Source organism: Melopsittacus undulatus, chromosome 1 (genome assembly GCF_012275295.1).
Source record: "Melopsittacus undulatus isolate bMelUnd1 chromosome 1, bMelUnd1.mat.Z, whole genome shotgun sequence".
In the NCBI taxonomy this organism is placed as follows: domain Eukaryota; kingdom Metazoa; phylum Chordata; class Aves; order Psittaciformes; family Psittaculidae; genus Melopsittacus; species Melopsittacus undulatus.
In genome coordinates, this window is record NC_047527.1 from 108,269,908 (window position 1) to 108,287,852 (window position 17,945).

At 37.8% G+C, this 17,945-nt stretch overlaps 1 protein-coding gene across 2 annotated transcripts in view; it reads right to left on the bottom strand.

Annotated features, from left to right (window-relative positions):
* LARP4B (La ribonucleoprotein 4B) overlaps nt 1-17,945 on the bottom strand; it is a 56,686-nt gene that overhangs the window by 15,862 nt on the left and 22,879 nt on the right. For both annotated transcript variants that reach the window (XM_034062083.1, XM_034062077.1), the window contains exons 3-10: nt 9,910-10,057; nt 9,630-9,791; nt 7,764-7,845; nt 6,705-6,841; nt 4,118-4,221; nt 2,212-2,322; nt 1,666-1,719; nt 1,071-1,280 (exon numbers count right to left, since the gene is read on the bottom strand). In XM_034062083.1, coding sequence (XP_033917974.1) covers nt 1,071-1,280; nt 1,666-1,719; nt 2,212-2,322; nt 4,118-4,221; nt 6,705-6,841; nt 7,764-7,845; nt 9,630-9,791; nt 9,910-10,057 — 1,008 coding nt within the window. The remainder of the gene's footprint in view (nt 1-1,070; nt 1,281-1,665; nt 1,720-2,211; nt 2,323-4,117; nt 4,222-6,704; nt 6,842-7,763; nt 7,846-9,629; nt 9,792-9,909; nt 10,058-17,945) is intronic.

Sequence of the window (17,945 nt, forward strand, 5' to 3'; positions counted from 1 at the left end):
CCTTTGCTGTGTGTGAAGTGTTTACCACACCAACTTTTTAATTAGCTTGCTGTTCAGTACACAGGAAGTTTGTTCAAGGACACTTTAATCCTCTGCCAAAAAAAAACTCTAAAAAGCTTCTAATCTTGAACATTGCTACCCTAGTTTTTTAGCCCCAAGAAAAGAGTCATTTACAGAGGGGAAAAAGAGGTTCCACACAGGACAGCCTCAGTCTCCCAGTCATTGCAGAAAACTATATTCATATGAGTTTTTTGTAGGGTAACAAAGGCTGACTAAAAGGGGCCAAGGCAATTCTGATGGGAATATCACAGTGCTGGGAGCAGCACTGCACAATGCAGGTGATGTCCCATTACAATATATAAAGCCTTACTGCTAGTAAGCTCTAAACTTACCTGAGCTCTAAAGGCTTACAATAGCCCCTTTAAGAAATGTTTTTAAAATTAAGCATAATTTTTTTTTATTGCCAAAAGAGACACTACTTTTGCACAGAAAATGTTTTACTTAAAGAACATGGCAAATAGAGTAATTCAACACGTTAGGGTAATTCAACGTGTCAACCTAGAACTTATTTTCCTGCTGGAAAATCAAAATACTAAGTTATCCTTATTCATCAGATACCATTAAGTTTATTCAGCACATAAAAGAATTGCTTTTTCTGGTATTCATGTACATATTCTGAAGATCTAATTTCTAGAGAGGCTTTTAACCTTTACTAAAAGTAGGCTTTTAGTAAAGAAGATTTTTAGTAGACTTTTAAGAAGTCTTTTAGTAGTGAAGATTTCTACTGGTAATGGCTCATTAATAATCTTTACTAAAGAGCTGCTTCAAAACCTAAAAGGTTAAAAAAAATAAATTTAAAAAATCAAATGCAGTCCAAGACCAGATACAATTTTCAAATACTTAATCTTGTGCACCACGGGAACAACTCTGAAGCGCTGTTTTTCAAGCGCTATCAGTATCTTCAACTCCTCTCTTCAGGATACATTCAACTCCCTACACCTCAAGACTTCAGAATTAAACAACAGAAAACTTTCAAAAGAATGCAACTGTTTCATAATCAAGAGACTTACCAATGAAGGGTCAAGGTAGCTGTGTGTGGCTGACCAGGCCTGTGGACCAATTAAGCTGTACAATGGCAACTGCTGATGGGGACTGTATACTGGAGGTAAGTAAAAGGATGTTGCGTAACGCTGCTGCGTGTAGAGGTTCATATCCAGAGGTCTATATCCATTCTTTGGCAAAAAAGTGTTTATAGCTATAGCCTTTGCTTTTATCCTTGCCTGCAAAGCAGATTGGATTATTTATTACAGCAGCCTTTCAAATTAAATCAGAATAGTTCAAACCAGCATCTCTCAAACTTTTACTGGACATATTTGTCAGTCACTGTTTTCCCCTTCATGGAAGGTATGAAAAGCTGAATGCTGGCCTGATGTGGGGATGGATATACCGCTGCCAGAAAGGAGGAAAAAGTATAGTGCAATATAATGGCATGTGCAGTAAGTAAGTGCAGTATAATGGCACGTGCTATGTTTCAAAACTGATCTCCAGGTCAAATGGCTGCCGAGATCAGACCACAAATTTACGTTAAACACAGGGAGACCACCTACCCCCAAATGAGAACATATACATGCATGCCTCCCAAGAAAAGCATAAAGCTCTATTTACCTTAATCGGTTTTCCTTGGAAAGTTTTCACTTCTTCTCGCAGGTATCTGTAAGCCTTTAAAAAAATTATAAAATTTGTCAAGTATAATTTAAACAAAGGAAACTTAAGTTTTGACAGGCTAATCCTGACAATAATTCTTGAAGTGCTTGCTAACATTAAGACTATAGAAACCCCTGAAATGTAATCTGCATTCAGTAAGACTTAAATTATCATTACAGAAGGGCTTCACTAGCATTAAAACAAGATGTTAATTCTTACCATTGAAACATTTCAATCTGTCATCCAAAATACCAGTGTCCTTAGTACAAAAAAATTATAGCTCTGCCCAGGAAACCAGGACATGCAAACAAGATAAAACTCTTACAGGGTGTTTAATAGTACTGGTAACTGGATATTAGCTAAGGGGAAGCATTGCTGGTTTTAGAGGTTTAAGTATTTTTCTCTAAATTGTTATGTAGTTACAATATAGTTTCTGTCTTGTCAGCCAACCCTTATCCCATCCTTGTCTATTCATATTCTAAACTGCTTCAAAAAACCCAGCATTACCTGCTGTGCATCGGCTTCTGATTCAAATGTGATAAACCAATTGTCATTATAGGCAAACTCACAGTTGATAAACCTAGGTAAATTATCTCCTTTGAAAAGTGCTTCAACCTCCTACAAAAAGTGGTTTTGATAAGAAGGGAGAGAGAAAAAAAATAAATTAATAGACAGAAGAAAACATCAAATTAAAGCACAAGAACACTGGAACTCCAGTAAGAAAAAGTTTTCAGGCTTACAAAACAGAACTGAGAACACTTCAGAACACCTGCAGTTAAATAATCTTAGCTCTCTCCAATCTCCCCACTAACTAGAAGAAATTCAAACAATTGTTATCTAAGGCCATGCTGCAAGTGGAAGTAGCCTGTTCCTTTAAATCAGGAGAGAATCTATTTTGGCCATAAAGAAACACTTGAATTGGGCATCAAGTGCCCAAACCCATCTATTTCTATTGCCCTTGTCCTCAAAACCACACAAAAACCTGTGCATGCCAGACAGGGTAGAACACCCCTCCACCCCCATCCTTTCAGCAGAAACCTGGAAACACTCTTCAATTCAAGTGTCTACAGATTAATGTATTTGAAACAGGGTTTACATTAACTCAAGACCAGTCAGCTAGGTTCTACAGAAAACAAGCCATGTCTTGGACTTTTTAATTTGTTTTAATCTGTTTGCACACTATTTTTGTCAGAGAGTTGAGGCGAGCAGTATCAAAAAACTATGCAATCTGAGAAGTCATACAGTCAGATTTTCTAGTGTAGCATGCTCAGGTTTTATTTAAGCAGAAACTTTTCCCATTAAGTGTAGCCAGTTGAGTCTAGATTTTCCTGTCTAGCAAATTTATACACTCAACATATAAAACACTTCAGACCACGTCTTCTGAAAATAAAGAACGCTCCGAACCTTGCTGCTGTTAAGCATTTTAGAGCGACCACCAATAAAGTGTCCAACCTGACAAACTGATGGCAAAAGAAAAACACATCTATATTATTAAAACCTAGGCAGTGTTTGAAAGGTTACATATTATACAGAAAGCTAAAAGCAGCTGACATTTTTAAGCTACGTATTTAGCATAACTAAGTTCTTCCCTCCAATTATTTTTAGCATTTGGTTTCATACTCCTGCTTATTAAGGCCACTTCCTTACTGTAAGTTTTTGAACTGCACTACTTTTTACTTTAGTATGAACATTATCAAGAGAAACAACTTCTAGCACCTTTATTTTTCCTTGTAAAATTAAAGAGGGGAAATTAAAATACCTACACATTATCAAGAATCTTTGCCTTTTCTCCTTTCTGAAAATTCAAGGTGTTTTAATCTATGTCCCAACCACTGTTTTTCAGTCTTTCAGTTAGACATTGTCCCAGCTACATCAGAGTTTGCACTGTGTATCTTTCAAAGAATCAAGTTGCCTACTCTCACACAAGCCACATTCCACAAGCCAGTGGAGCTCTTCAGTGATCTGCTGACAACTCTATCCTCAGCATTATGGAAATGTTTGCAAAGCTTTAAGTACTTTACCCCAACAAGCTTCAACATGCAGCAGTGGCATTTTTCATTCTAAGACTTATCTTCCCTCATCTTCGTTTGCCATTTATCCAAGGAGCTGTGCACTACGTGCTTATGGATAAACCAGAATCCAAGAAAATTAAGTTACCTCTACCTAAGACAACATTCAGTTTTTAAGCCCTCTGCAGAGCTGCCCGCTTTACCACAGTCTTCTTATAAGCAACAAGCTTCTATCAAATACATTTATTACCCACACACATGCACCAAACCAAGATTTAGAAATGCTGTTAGAAACTAAGTAACAATGTATTAAGAAAATGTGATATGTTTATTGAATTCTGGAGGAAATCTAACTTCCAAATCCTAAGGGAAAAGCATTCTTTACTAAACAATTAAATACTTACTTCAATAGGGGTAGATTCAGGTACTTCACGTAAAATCACAATACAGCGATTCTGATTTGGCCTGACTTTTTCTCCCTTCTCATCCACTTGGACTAAAGGCAATGCTAAGAGAGAAAAGACAAAACTGTATTTTAGCTATCAGCAATTGTAGCTCTGCACACTGAAAGATGCTCTGAACAGTTTTACAATGCAAAACTTCTTGTGCTAAAGTTCAAAATATTTGAACATCCAGAAACAAGTGGAAGATGACTGAGGATACTTTCAGACATATGAAGCTAAGCAATCATGTTCCTTAAAATCTTCATACTCTTCCTACTCTTCCAGCCTTGAATATCCCAATTTATTAGCTTTTTATTCTGAGGCATACACTGAGTCATGCTTTTTTTTGATTCCTACATTAGTGGTTATGCCCATTAGTCTTCCCTGAGAATTTAATCTCAATTTATTAGCAGAGTATCAGGTCAGAAGTGACTTCAAGGATCATCTGGTCCAACCTTCCTTGGCAAAAGCACAAGATGTCCCAGCACCCTGTCCAGCTGAATCTTAGACGCATCCAACACTGGGGAATCCACCAATTCCCTAAGACATTATTCCAGTCGCTGGTTGTTCTAATGGTGAAAAGTTTTCCTCTAGTGTCCTACTGAAATCTTCCTAGGGTTAACTTGTACCCACTACCCCACATCTTTTTTGTGGAATTCCTTGTAAAAAGGGAGTCTCTATCTTCTTTGTACCACTCTTTAAATACAAGAACACAGTGAAAAGGTCTCCTCTGAGCCTTCTTTTCTCAAGGCAGAACAAACCTGGTTCTCTCAGCCTTTCCTCATATGGCAGGCTTCTAATTCCTTTGATCATCTTTGTAGCCCTTCTCTGAAACCCTTCCAGCCTGTTCTTATCTCTCTTGTTTACAGGAGACTAAAACTGAACACAGTATTCCAGGTGTAGCCCATCAAGTATCAAGTAGAGGGGGATAATAACCCTATTTCTGCTGGTGATGACCTTGTTGATGCAAGTTCTTGTAGTCTGGGGTGGCATCTGCTTTGTTCCAGTCTTCTGTGGCATGCCCCAATCTCCATTACCTCTCTAAGTTTAGGGAGAATGGCCCTGCAATGACACTAGCCAGCTCCCTTAACACCTTCAGCAGATATTGTCAGGGCTTATTGATGTGTAGGGGTCAAGCTCTTGCAATAGCTCATATATAGACCCTTCACTGGTGGGTGGGTCTGTGTTTGCATCAACCTGGATTTTTGTTCCCAGAGCTTGAGCCTCAGCAATGTTGGTAAAGACAGAGGTGAAGAAGTCTTGAGAACCTCTGCCTTTTCAGCATTGATGGTGACTAATTCATCTCTCTCATGTAACAGCTGGTCAATATTTTCTTATGTTTCTGCTTTTTAAATAACTGAAGAACCCTTTCTTGTAGTTTTTGACATCTCTGGCCAATTTCAACGAGCTTTTGCTTTCCTAACTGAATCTCTGCATGCCATGGCAATGCCCTCCCTTGGAGCTCTCAACAGGTATTTGTCCACTTTTCCATCTCTGGTATGCTTCTGGCTTGGTTTAGAGCTGACTGACAAGCTCACAGTTAAGCCAAGAAAGCCTCTCACCCCATTTAGTTCTCCTATCTTTAAAGGGGATGAGCAGTTTTCATGCTTCCATAAGAGAGCTCTTGAAAAACCCCCAGCATTTGTTAGTTCCTCTATCCTCTGTGGAAGCTTCCCATGGAATCTCTCCCAGCTGAACTCTGAGCAAGCCAAAGTTTGTTCTTCTAATATCTAAAAAACTTTGTCTTAGTCCTAACCTGCAGCGTGCTCAGCCACATCACCAGAATGTTATGATCACCACAGCCAGTGCTATCACTGAGATATTACACAGCAGGTTTGCTTGATTTGTGAGTAGCAAGTCCAGCAGTGCCTCATTCCTGACTGGCACATCTGACATCTGTATGAGGAAGCAGTCCTCTGCACATTCCACGGACTTGATGGACATGTGAGCTGCTGTACTGTTCTTCCAACAGATGTCTGGGTATTTGAAGTCACCCATAAGAACCAGTTTCTGTTGAACCAAAGCCTGCCTAAGTGACCCAAATAATGCTTCACTGGACTTATCTCAGTTTGGAGGTCATTAGCAGATGCCTACTCTAAGATCTCTGATCTTGATCTAGAGGCATTCAGTAGGGCTTCCACAATTGCCATAGCTGAGTTCTAAACATTCAAGATTATCCTTAATACAGAGCACAACCCCTCCTTCTGTTCTTCCCTGCCTTGTCTTTATGAAACAGTCTGTAGCCACCCACTGTGATCCTCCAGTAGTGCGAGTTGTCCCACCACGTTCCACAATTTAAATTCACATTATTCTCATTTACATAGGTCATTACTCAATGCCTTAAATGCGAAGTAGCTTTGATAAAACTGCAGTTCTATAATTGTGATGGTCTAAACTGGAAGCTGCTTGCGCTATTTAATACTTCACAGAAAAAGAACAGCATTTTATTACAATACATTAAAAAAGGAAGAGATTGAAAATCCAGATTAGCAGTCTTAGGGCAATAACCAAAATGCTTTCTAGCATCAAAGGATTAGTTTTTACTTACATCTCAGCACTTCGACAATCAAATCCATATCAGTACTGAGTTTCTTGACATGATCAAGGTTTGCTACTGTCATTATTGGCACATACTGATCACTGTCCATCTGTGATATAAGATACATGTCACTGGCAAGATTTTCTCTGTTAGAACAGAAAAAGAAAAAAGTCACAGATGTAACTTTTGCCAATGAACATGAAACAAAACCTCACAAAGTAGAAGGCAGACTCCTACACTGAATTTTGTATTCAGCATTTTCACCCACTGCGCAGTCTACCTACATAGTTTACTTCCCCAAAAATGTGAAAATGTCTTTATTTTTCCTTCAAATATCTTCCTGTTCAGGCAGCACACTACCCTCACAAGAATGTAACATTGTTAAGTTCATTACTCTAAATGACCACTGAGTAACTGGCTGTGCAGGAGTACACAAGACTGGAAATTGTTCTAGGTTAGTAAGACATGTATTTAGGATGCTTTTATCAAGACACAAGCACTGAGAATAATTATGTACAAGTAAACTACTTTGATGACCTTGCATCAGTCGATAGTGGAATGTGTATGATTCAGAGCCCTTAATTTATTGGTTTTGTGAGTTTGGGTGGTTTTATTTGTTGTTTTGTTTTTTTGTTTTATTGATCCTTAACTTAGAATATAAAGGGATCTATAGATGCACATAAAAACATCCTGCTTTTGTATCAATGCAAATTATAAATTATTAGCTTAAAAAGAAGCTTACCAAATGGCTTAATTTTGATGCAGTTTTATTTTGCATCAAAAAACATCAGTAGCAGTCATAAAAATTCACCTGATCTGTAACTGCTTGTAAGTAATCTCACTTTAGAACAATATATTTGCTAGTTTAGGTTTTAGGCCCAGAAGTTTCATGTAAGATTTCAAAGGTATATTCTACAATATTCTGGAACTTAGGTGTTACTTCCCCCAAATTCTCATCCTTTCCACTCAGTTTTAAGTGACAACTAAGAAACTATTAACACATATCCCAAATTAGGTACTGATCTTGTTACTTATCCTCCAGTTTGCTACATTTAGGTATATACATACCTAGATAAACAGAATTCCAGTGTTTTTTTCAGTAATTCTCGTAAATCTTCCTGCCCTTCTGGCTGCAACTGTTCACTTCCACCTAATAGTTAAAATACTTAAATTTAGTGCTGCTGTATTACACATTATATATTTTAATCAAGCCATCATATCTATTACTGGCTGTATAAACAATAACAAGTTTTCAAATTCCATAGATGTTCATTGCATATTAGTTTACCACCCACTAAAATTGCACAGGAACACTTGTCGTTCAAGGCATTACAGAAAAACCGTGTCTGACCTCACTTGTTAGCTTTTGCTCTCCAAATACATAAAAATCTGAAGCAGTTTTAGAAGAGCAGTTACAAACATCTCAAAGTAAATACTGAGCTAATTATATCTGTCTTCCAGACTTAGGAAATTAACCCATTTCCAGCTGACTAAACCCTAACTAACACAGTTGACCTATACAGCACACAAGCGATGTTATGAAGGCCCTCACGTTTCTGGCCTCACTCTAAATTCCCAACACAACTGTGAGCTGCTCGAGCCCCCTGATCATCCTTGTGGTCCTCCCCTGGACTTGCTCCAACAGCTCCATGTCTTTCTTAAGTGGAGGATACCGAATACTCCAAGTAAGGTCTCACAAGAGCAGAGTGGAGGGGCAGGATCACCTCCTTCGACCTGCTGGTCGTGCTCTTTCTGGTGCAGCCCAGGATATGGTTGGCTTTCTGGGCTGCGAGTGCACACTGCCAGCTCATATCCAATCACTTCACAACAGATGTGTGATCGATTAATCTCTTGGTTAAGAAGGAATAATGAATTTTTTGTTATACCTGGAGGTTTCAAAATCATCACATGAAAACACTTATTTCAGGTCCATTTTATTTTAGACTCAGTAGACTACAGCAAGTTGAAGGTAAGCTAACTGTGTCAGTGGGAGAACTCTTTGAAGCTCAGAAGTTTAGAGTGGCTTTTAGAGATTTATAAAACGTTTAGTAACATGTTACATAAATGTAAGTTAGGTTTGTTTTTTTTCTGTGGTTTGATTTGGGTTTAAGTATTTCACATGAACTGTTACACTCTATGCCCTTCCCTTCTTCAATAACTTTCATTCTTTTCTTCAGTCCTCCTTAGCTTTTCTTCTTCCTATAGCAGCTTTTAATTTCCTCCCACTGTTTTGTCCTTCCTGGCTTCTATTCTGATGTAAGATAATTCCAGCACCTGAGAAATACACGTTATCATGTACTAACTACTATTTCCCTTCCCCATCTTCTCTTTCTTCCTTGCCTAAAACCTGACAAAAATCCATAATTATATGAATTTTTACTGGTATAAACTACAGCTGCTAACAGTTGCACTGAAGAAAAATAATGAACATTCACTAAAACAATGCAAAGAATTTAGACTAAATTGTTGCTTATTTTAGCGTTTTTAGTACAAGACTGATCTTTCAATATATTAATATTACCACTTGAGACACAAATGATATGTGAATTTCACCTCAGTTCCTGACCCAACTAGAAGCATGCAACTTAGATACCTAAATGTAAATGTCTACACTAGGGACATGCATTCAGAATTAATGTTTCAGAAAACAATACTCAGTTATATCCAGAACTTAGATTCTGTGCTGTACATCATACAGCCTATACTCGAACAGAAGACTGGTTACCAAATATGTCTCAGCCTGAGAACAAGAGACAGAATTTTCTGGAGTCTATTCACAGAGCAACAACTAAAGTGGTGTAGGCTTTTTTATGGTGGGTTTTCTGTGTATTTGTTGCTGTTTGATTGGTTTGTTTGCTTGAATGGATGCTCACTGTTCAACTCAACATTTGTTTTTTTAAAATCAAGTACAAGCAAATATTAGCTTTCTCTTACCTGTCTGGGTGGTTTCATGCATAGACTCATACTCGGAATGATCAAGAGCCAAAGGGTTCATATCTGTCTGGTCTGACACTGAAACAACTGGTGATGGCTCCTGCAGCTCTGTCACCACTGCATTCTGATGCTTTTTGTCACCATCACCACCGGCATCCAGTTCTGTGGCAGATGATAAACACTCAAAAAACATTCCTTTTAATCACAGTATCATCACAGTTAAAACTAAATCTGAATTTTACCTTCTGCTTGAGCAACAGCTAGAAACTTTTACTCATACCTTCTTTACAAGAATCTGGAGGTTGGTCAGGTATTTCTTCCCACGTTTTGCTCACACTACCATCAGTGGCACCACTCGCTTCCAAGTGTAACATATGATTTCCCCACACCTTTGCATTGGGGTTTAACTCGGAAACCTTGGTTGACTCCTACAGAAAGAAATTTCTTTGATTATGCACTTTGTGGATGCACAGCACACACGTGTAAATACATGTACCGTTTCAAACAACAGCATCAGATGTGCAACTCAAGATTGTTATTGTTACAGGTTTTTTCCACACCTGAGTATGTTAACTGAATTGCCATCCCATAATCATTTCAGGTATAAACACGATTTAATTGTGCAGCACAGAATTAACTTCCCTGATAAAGAACCTGGCCAGAAAAGGCCAGCCAAGGAAACTGTAACAAGCATTCTTTGCCTTTGACAAACTAACTCAACGTGTACTTGCCCCAGATTTCAGGCAGTTCTCCAACACATATGTTAATGTGATATTTGCTATATTATCGGAGTATCTGTTTCTGTGAAATAACATAAAATGATTGGGAAAATGTAAGAGCACAGGGTTTGGTTTGTTTTTTCTTCCTGGACTTACATAAACACGCAACACAGTTCTAAGGAATCATTATGAAAAACTGGAAGCAATGAGATGTGCGTGACAACTTCTGTCAGATTTCAAGACAAAAAACAGTATTAACAAACATTTACGTAAGTTTTCCCCTAGGCAGGACAAATAGGATCAATTACCAGATCCACTTAAGTCATCTTAGGCCAGTCTCCCTTAACCTGGATTTGAAATGGACACATTTAATGGTCATATATGGATATATATAACCATTATATAAATGGTTATATTTGTCCTTCAGAGAGATTGCTCTCTGCACTGCCAAGATCTACAATACTTTTTTTGATAGTAGCATGAGACAGATTTCTCTTGTTTTGCTAATGTTTGAGCAAAGCACTCAGTTATTCCATACCCAGAACATCTTTGGTATGTTTTAGTATGTTTAGTATACCTGGAAAGAGTACTGCTCATAAGAACACACATTAAAAAAGCTTATTAAAATTTGTTTTGTGAATTTAAGGATACTAGGCACATTATAGAGTTTAAGACAGGCACTCCAAAACTCCACAAAGCTTTAATTATTCTAAAACACACTCAAATACTCATTATCATAGTGCACAGAAAGCACATCCGGAAGGTGAAAAAGATTTAAAGAATATCAAACACAATACAGCTACTGAATGATAAAGACTTGTAATAAATGGAAGTGTTCAAATATTATGACTTTAACATTTCTTCCTGTAAGAAGGTAAAGTGCGCTATTAACAGGCTGTAGAAATTCTCCTATCTGAATACTGAAGTTTTAATATCAAGTTCAACTAGAATTGAGAATCTGCAATCAAAATACTTTGCCCAATGTTTAAACTTTCACAGAAGGTAAACAGAGCTAAAAAGAAAAAAATATATCCATATTCAGCAACTTTTTGAGATATTACATTCTCTGCAGAATTCAGTTTTGCTAAAGAGAGAGCAGTCAGCTTCAGAACAAAACATGTTATATTTAACCATAATGAAACCACAGTTTGTCTTGACTTATGCAAATTCCTAGCTTCAGCTTTAAAATAAACAAATTAATTCTGCAGTATACTTACAAATTCATCGTTATCTTGCCATCCCAAAGTAGCAACATTTTCTGGTGCTAGCAGCTGATACGGGTATCTTCCTACTGCATATGAAGCATCTCTTAAATCTTCAGGTTCATTCTGGAAGTTTTCATTAACTATACACAGTCTGTCATTCTTCATGGTATTGTTAGAAATTGCATTATTGCATAAAAAGCCCATCAGATATTCACCATTACCACCAATAATGGTGTCAGAAAACAGCCGATTTGTCCAATCAGCACTGCCAGTCTGAAGACTGATGAAATGTGACCATATTTCAATGTGGGGATTTTGTCTGTCCAGTTCATAGGAGTGCTCTTGGTCACTTGGTATATCTTCCATCAGGTCTAATACACATGGCTCATTGCCTCGCTGAAATCCTGAGGCACCAGGAGAGGCCCTGTGTATTTCATAGGAAGGAGTAGCAGCATATTTGTCTACCTGCTCCGGGTCAACAAAAACTTTGAGCTCTTTGTTTGAGAAAATCTTGTGATCTGACTGCATCTGTTCCCAACTTGTGGTCAAGTTATTCATTTGAGTATTTATTATATAACTGGTGCTTTTCAGTTCAGTAGTCTTGAGTTCTAACTGCTCTAAATTCCCTGTGGTAAAAGCTTTTAGATTCCCATTTGATGTACTAAAACCAGTGAGGTTCTCCTCCTTCGAGTGGATGTTGACACACTGTTCTACTTCACCATGCTGAAGATTACTTTCATTTACATCACACACACTTTTTTCACGAGTTTCTGATTCTACTTCAGTAAAAGGCCCAACAGGAGCTTGGGTGTTCCCAACCTCTGGCTCTGGATTGACACAGTGACATAACTCAGTCTCTTCTACTGGTTTATCACACACAGGACAACATGCATTTTGACACAACGAAGGTAAACTGTTATGGGCTTTATGCAAGAGATTACCAGCATCTTCTTGATTTTTAGTGTCATCTAGCAATTCTGCACTCTTGTACATAAAATTGTCCAAAGATGAAGGTACAGTGGAGTTAGAGTAATTATTCCCATCATGAGTTAAACCTTCATTGCAATTTAAGATGGTTTTATCACAATCAATAATGTTAGCATCCAAATTCTGGTTTACATTTTTGGCCTTGTTATCAATTGTCTCATTTAGGTGAGCTTCAAATTTTTTCTCTTTCATAGATTCTATTACATCCCCAACTATTTTGCCTAAACCAGTCCCCACATTCCATTGATTCTCCACTGTGTGGAAGGAACATGTAACCTGTTGCTCATCTTGTCTACAGTTCATGTCCATTTTATTCATGCCCTCATGTTCCACAGACACAGAAGAGACATGGCTTTTGCTATCTGAATTTGAATATTCACACAGTTTACCTTTATTCCCTGGTGAGTCTTGTGAAATCTGAGATTCTAGGCTGTTTTTCTTTAGAAACATTTCATCTGTGCCTGTGTTATGTAGCTCACAAGATCTCAAAGGGCCATCACTTACCCATGATTGAGCTCTGTTCAAGCTAACAGCTTCCTCAAGTACATTGCCTTTTAGCTCAGTGATACTCACAGAGACATCTTCTTCCATGCCACTATGGTTTGCAGCTTCTGTTAATATCCTGTTTTCAGTGCAACCCTTAATTTGAGTTTGAAAATCAGAACTTTCTTCCAAATTTTCATGTACTTCCATCATACTCAAAGCTTCACTGCTATGCAAAACTGTACCTATGCATTTCTCTTTATCTTTCAAGTATTCTTCCAAAACACTGTGATGTTCACTGGAATCAGATGCAAGCATCTGGTCATCACCAAACGTTCTTTGAAATGTTTTCTTTTCCACATTGGAGTTTACTTCACTTTCTGGCTTTAGGAAGTAGTCTTCAAGTTTTTCTACATGTTGACTCACCAAAAAAGAATCTTTGTCTGTTTCATGTAACTCTAATGATAATTTGAAGTTACCCCTCCTGTTATCTGCCACCTCTTCAGTATTTATGTCCCTTACAACACTTGAGGAATGCCTACTTAAACCAAATGGTACCATCTCAGAATCATGACTTTCTTCATTTTTTCCTGAATTACATACTTCAGTGTTTAACGATGCACTGGAAGTACACTCACCATGTTTCATGTTTTCTGAATTAGGGGTGCATTGGTTCCCTTCAGCAGCACTTACAAATTTTACAGAATCACAAGCTCTGTGGAGAGATTCATTATAACTGACAGCATTACCTTCTGTATATACTTCCTCCTGTCGATTCTCAGGGTTGACTTCATCATATACTTTCACTATTAATCCATCTTTTACTGTACTCTCAGTATTTAACCCATGTACCTGACTCCTGCTAGCCAGTAAGTTATCAGAAGAAGATTGGATGTTTATGCTACCATATTCCTTTGCTTCCTTTTCCTGTATGCTTGACCTATCCAATTTTTTATACTCAAACAGTTCTTTCTGTGAATTAAAGTTAGCTTCCCCATGTGTTGATTGCTGCATTGGAAATTCTCCCCCACTGTCTAGAGGTCGTGCCATGCTGCACATTCCTTCATCAGTAACAGCTGAGTTATCTATGCCTGGTGCAGTCTCTTCATGCACAGTAGCTGGCACCTCTTCAGCCCCTTTCAGATCTTCAGCATCTACAACACAAATACTGTAAAACTCCCTATCTTTTGTATTTTGTCTGTTGTCTACATCAAGATAGGAAAATGCTGGAGACATCTCTCTATCTGAAGTTGAAACTTTTTGTAAGCAGTCACTCTTGCAGTCTTTAACATTAACTGTTGTTTCATTCTGCCTTGAACAGTCACATGTAACTGCATAATCCCCCCCAAAATTTCTATTTAAGGAAACTTCACCCTGTAAACCTTTGCCTACCATGTCTGGTACATGCGAAGTACAAGTATGATCAAACAAGCAATGCTCTTCTGCAGCTACATTTCCATTATTAATGTTACTATTAATATTTTCTACATAGTTCATATGCTGACCTTTAGCACTGTTAGATTTTTTAGATGCTCCTTTTTGAATAACCGTATCTTTCTTTTCTTCAGTTTTCTGCAGATTTCCATACGTACCAGAGACCTTCAGAAGGTGACTGAAGGAATTAAAGAAGCTAAAAGGTCCATCATACATTCTCCTAGAGCTCTCACAAGGAGTATTCTCCATGCTTTTATAAGATGGATATTTTGCTTTTCTATCCCAGACCCCAAATTTAGAATTTGATGCTGTGCAATCATCGTTATGAATATGTTCAATGCCAACTACTGCAGCTGCCCCATTAGCCGTCCTTCCCCCTGTATGCAGATCCTGGCTTTTCACATTTCTTAAAATCGAAGATAAAGTTTTACTTATCCTTGACTTTGGTGCTTCCTCTTCCACAGATTTTTGTAACAAGCTGGTTTTCTCCTCATTTGTGCTGTTACTCAATTCTTTACTGAAGCAGCAGCCCATGTTTAATAAGTTGTGTCAGAGGAGTCTTTTCATTGCAAACCACCTTCCTTTATCCACTAAACTAACTTTCTACTGCTTCTGAGGAGACAAGCTAACACCCAGCTGCCAAAAATAGCACACTTTAGAACCATGCCGGGGTTCATATGTCATTGCCACTCAAAGTCCAAATCCCAGTTGCTGAGCAATGTTTTGGTATTTCATCATATGCACTGTAATATTCAAGCCAAATATTTCTAATGAGATTACAGTCCGTTTACAACTATTACCAAGTCTTATGAACTTCCATTGTTTAATTTCCTGAAGAGCTTCCTTTATCCAAATCACTGGAATATTTAAATGAGATCTTTCACAATGTCCATGTGTGCCAAAAAACATGCTCGCCTTCATATTTAACACATCTCCCACTTTCTATACACGGATAAATGCATTCTGCCTTCACATGTTTAAATCCATTTGGAAGACTAAACTAGTGAAAGCTATTAGATCAAACATACTTTGGATCATTTTCTCCTTCCCCTCCCTTCCCCCAGGGTTGAACCTACACCAAGATTACTTCTTTAGGAAAAGCAGGCTAAAGATAGATAAGGCCTCATGTACTCCATTGAACAGTCATTGTACATTATCAGAAGCTAATTCTGTTCCAAGCCTTTTTTTTTAACTTATCTGCACAAAAAAAAAAAAAAGAATACCTGCTCCCTGGGGGCCCTTAAGATCATCAGCCGTCTCATGTTACCGTGGCAGGATTCATTATACCCAACCTCCAAAAAAAGTGTGTACTCACAGAAAACCTCAGGTAGATTTAAAAGGTAGTTTGACTAAACACTACTTCATCCAAAGGTTTGTCCCTAGTATAACTTCTCTCTGTTGTACATGAATAACTTCTGACCTCAGAACAATTAGAACATATTTATGCACATGTATTTACATACTGGAAGACTGCTACTACTGTCAGTTCTTTTACTTGCTAGAAAAAGTGCTTCTATTTCTTAAAAAATAAAAACTCAGTAAGAAGATGACAACACCCAGCAATCTTTTCTACTCTAAACAGTTGCTCTTATTTGCCTTTGCATATCCCTACATCACTCAGACCTCCTCTCAAATCCATTGTTGCTATTTGAATTTTGGACCCTATCCTTCAGAGATCTTGCAGATTCTACCATCACAAAATGATGCTATTCTGTTACTTAAAATACTGAAAATGCAAAATAAAGTCAGAAAAGATAGATCCTTAAATTCTATTTCAATTGTTCTTTCAGCTGTACATAATCCAGTTATTTTTCAGTTGGTTGTGCACCTTATGTTAAATTTAATCAAGATGTAATTGAACTAATTTTAGCCTGGGAACTTGCCTTCTTTGTGTTCATATAGCAGTACATAGGGGTAACTAAGGCTAATTAAAGTAGCAGATGTTTACTGCAACCTATGCTTGCAGCAGAAAGGTTGCCTAAATGCAGCTCCATTTTCTAATAGCCCACTATCACTATTTTTCTTTTGATTGTCATTATACTTTAACAGCTGCCTTCATGGCAAGTCACATAGTCTATACAAGGCTTGAGACATGATTTAGTTTTATCTGCATTGTCTGTATGGTCACCATCACACTGCAAGATTTCTGCTTTGCTTCCAAAATTCCAAGAAAAAACAAAAACAAACCCACCCAAACATCTTTACCAGAGAAGCCCACGGTCACCTTTTCCTTTCCATCTCCTTTGCTTACTTTACTTCTAACAGCAAATTTACTACCGTCAACATAGAAATGAATTACACATCACTTCCTCTTTTAGTCATTCATATCTAGTCAGTAAACTAAGTGCACATCTGTTTAGACTAATGAACCAAAAGAGAAACTTTTGCTATCCCAGACTGTTCACAATGTGATGATAGTAACTTGCAAGTATACAAGGCAGTACTGAGCATGTGCAGAAGCACTCCAGAAATTCTAATGTTTCACTTCAGTCTACAGGGCAGACACTATGAAGTGCTCCTGCAGCAACAATAGTAGAGTTCACATTTAGCAGCATAACAGACTAGAGGTGAATCGCTCTTCCTTATACATCATGAAATGCTTTTCTTCTCCAAATCTTCTGCAAGGTATTAATTTCTTATCCTACTTCTCTTGATATATATTCTAACAAAAAAGTACAAATCTGTAACATAGCTGTCAGCGTAGCTTTTTCTCCCCAAATATTCTGTTCATAGGACAAATTATCACAAAAAAAAATGTGATTTAGATCCTTAAACACAGATTACATTATATTTAGATGCCATATAAAATTAAATACTATAGGCAGACTCAGGCCTGTATATGTGAAAGAAACATATTGGCTAACTTTCAGGGGAAACCTATTCACCACCAATCCTCTGACCATAAAAAAGATTGCTGAATAGGCCAGGGAATACATCCCCTCCTCAGCAAGTCTGCTTTGAAATGACAAAGTAAGTTAAGAGGAAGACTACCCTGCCCCCCCCAGCTTATCCAATATGTGAAGCCTCAAAGTGCCTCCAGATACACTGTTCTTAAGGATGGGAAGTCTGATGCATCATTGCTGCCATCTGCTGCATTTTTTTTAATTCTCCTGTGGGACAAAGTTATTCAACATGCTTGGATCCAGACTTAAACTATGCCAAGCCACTCCTCTCTTTAGCATTCCCTGGAACCAAGAACACGGAAAGGGAGAAGGAGTTACTTATAATAGCTTTTTTGAAGAAATGCCACAAGCAAACAACTCAACTGGCTTAATGTCAGCATAAAGTCACAGCAATATTGACAAGGTTTACAATACTCAGAATACTTTCATGAGGTAAACAAATAGCAAGGTTTTTTCCCCTCTATGATTTAACTATTACTAGCTACGTGCTTTCTACAGAGGAACTAAGTGCCTTTAAAAGACAGAGCAGGCCAAAGTCCACTTTCCTACTGCCTTAACAAGCACTTCTCCTATCAACTAATGGGG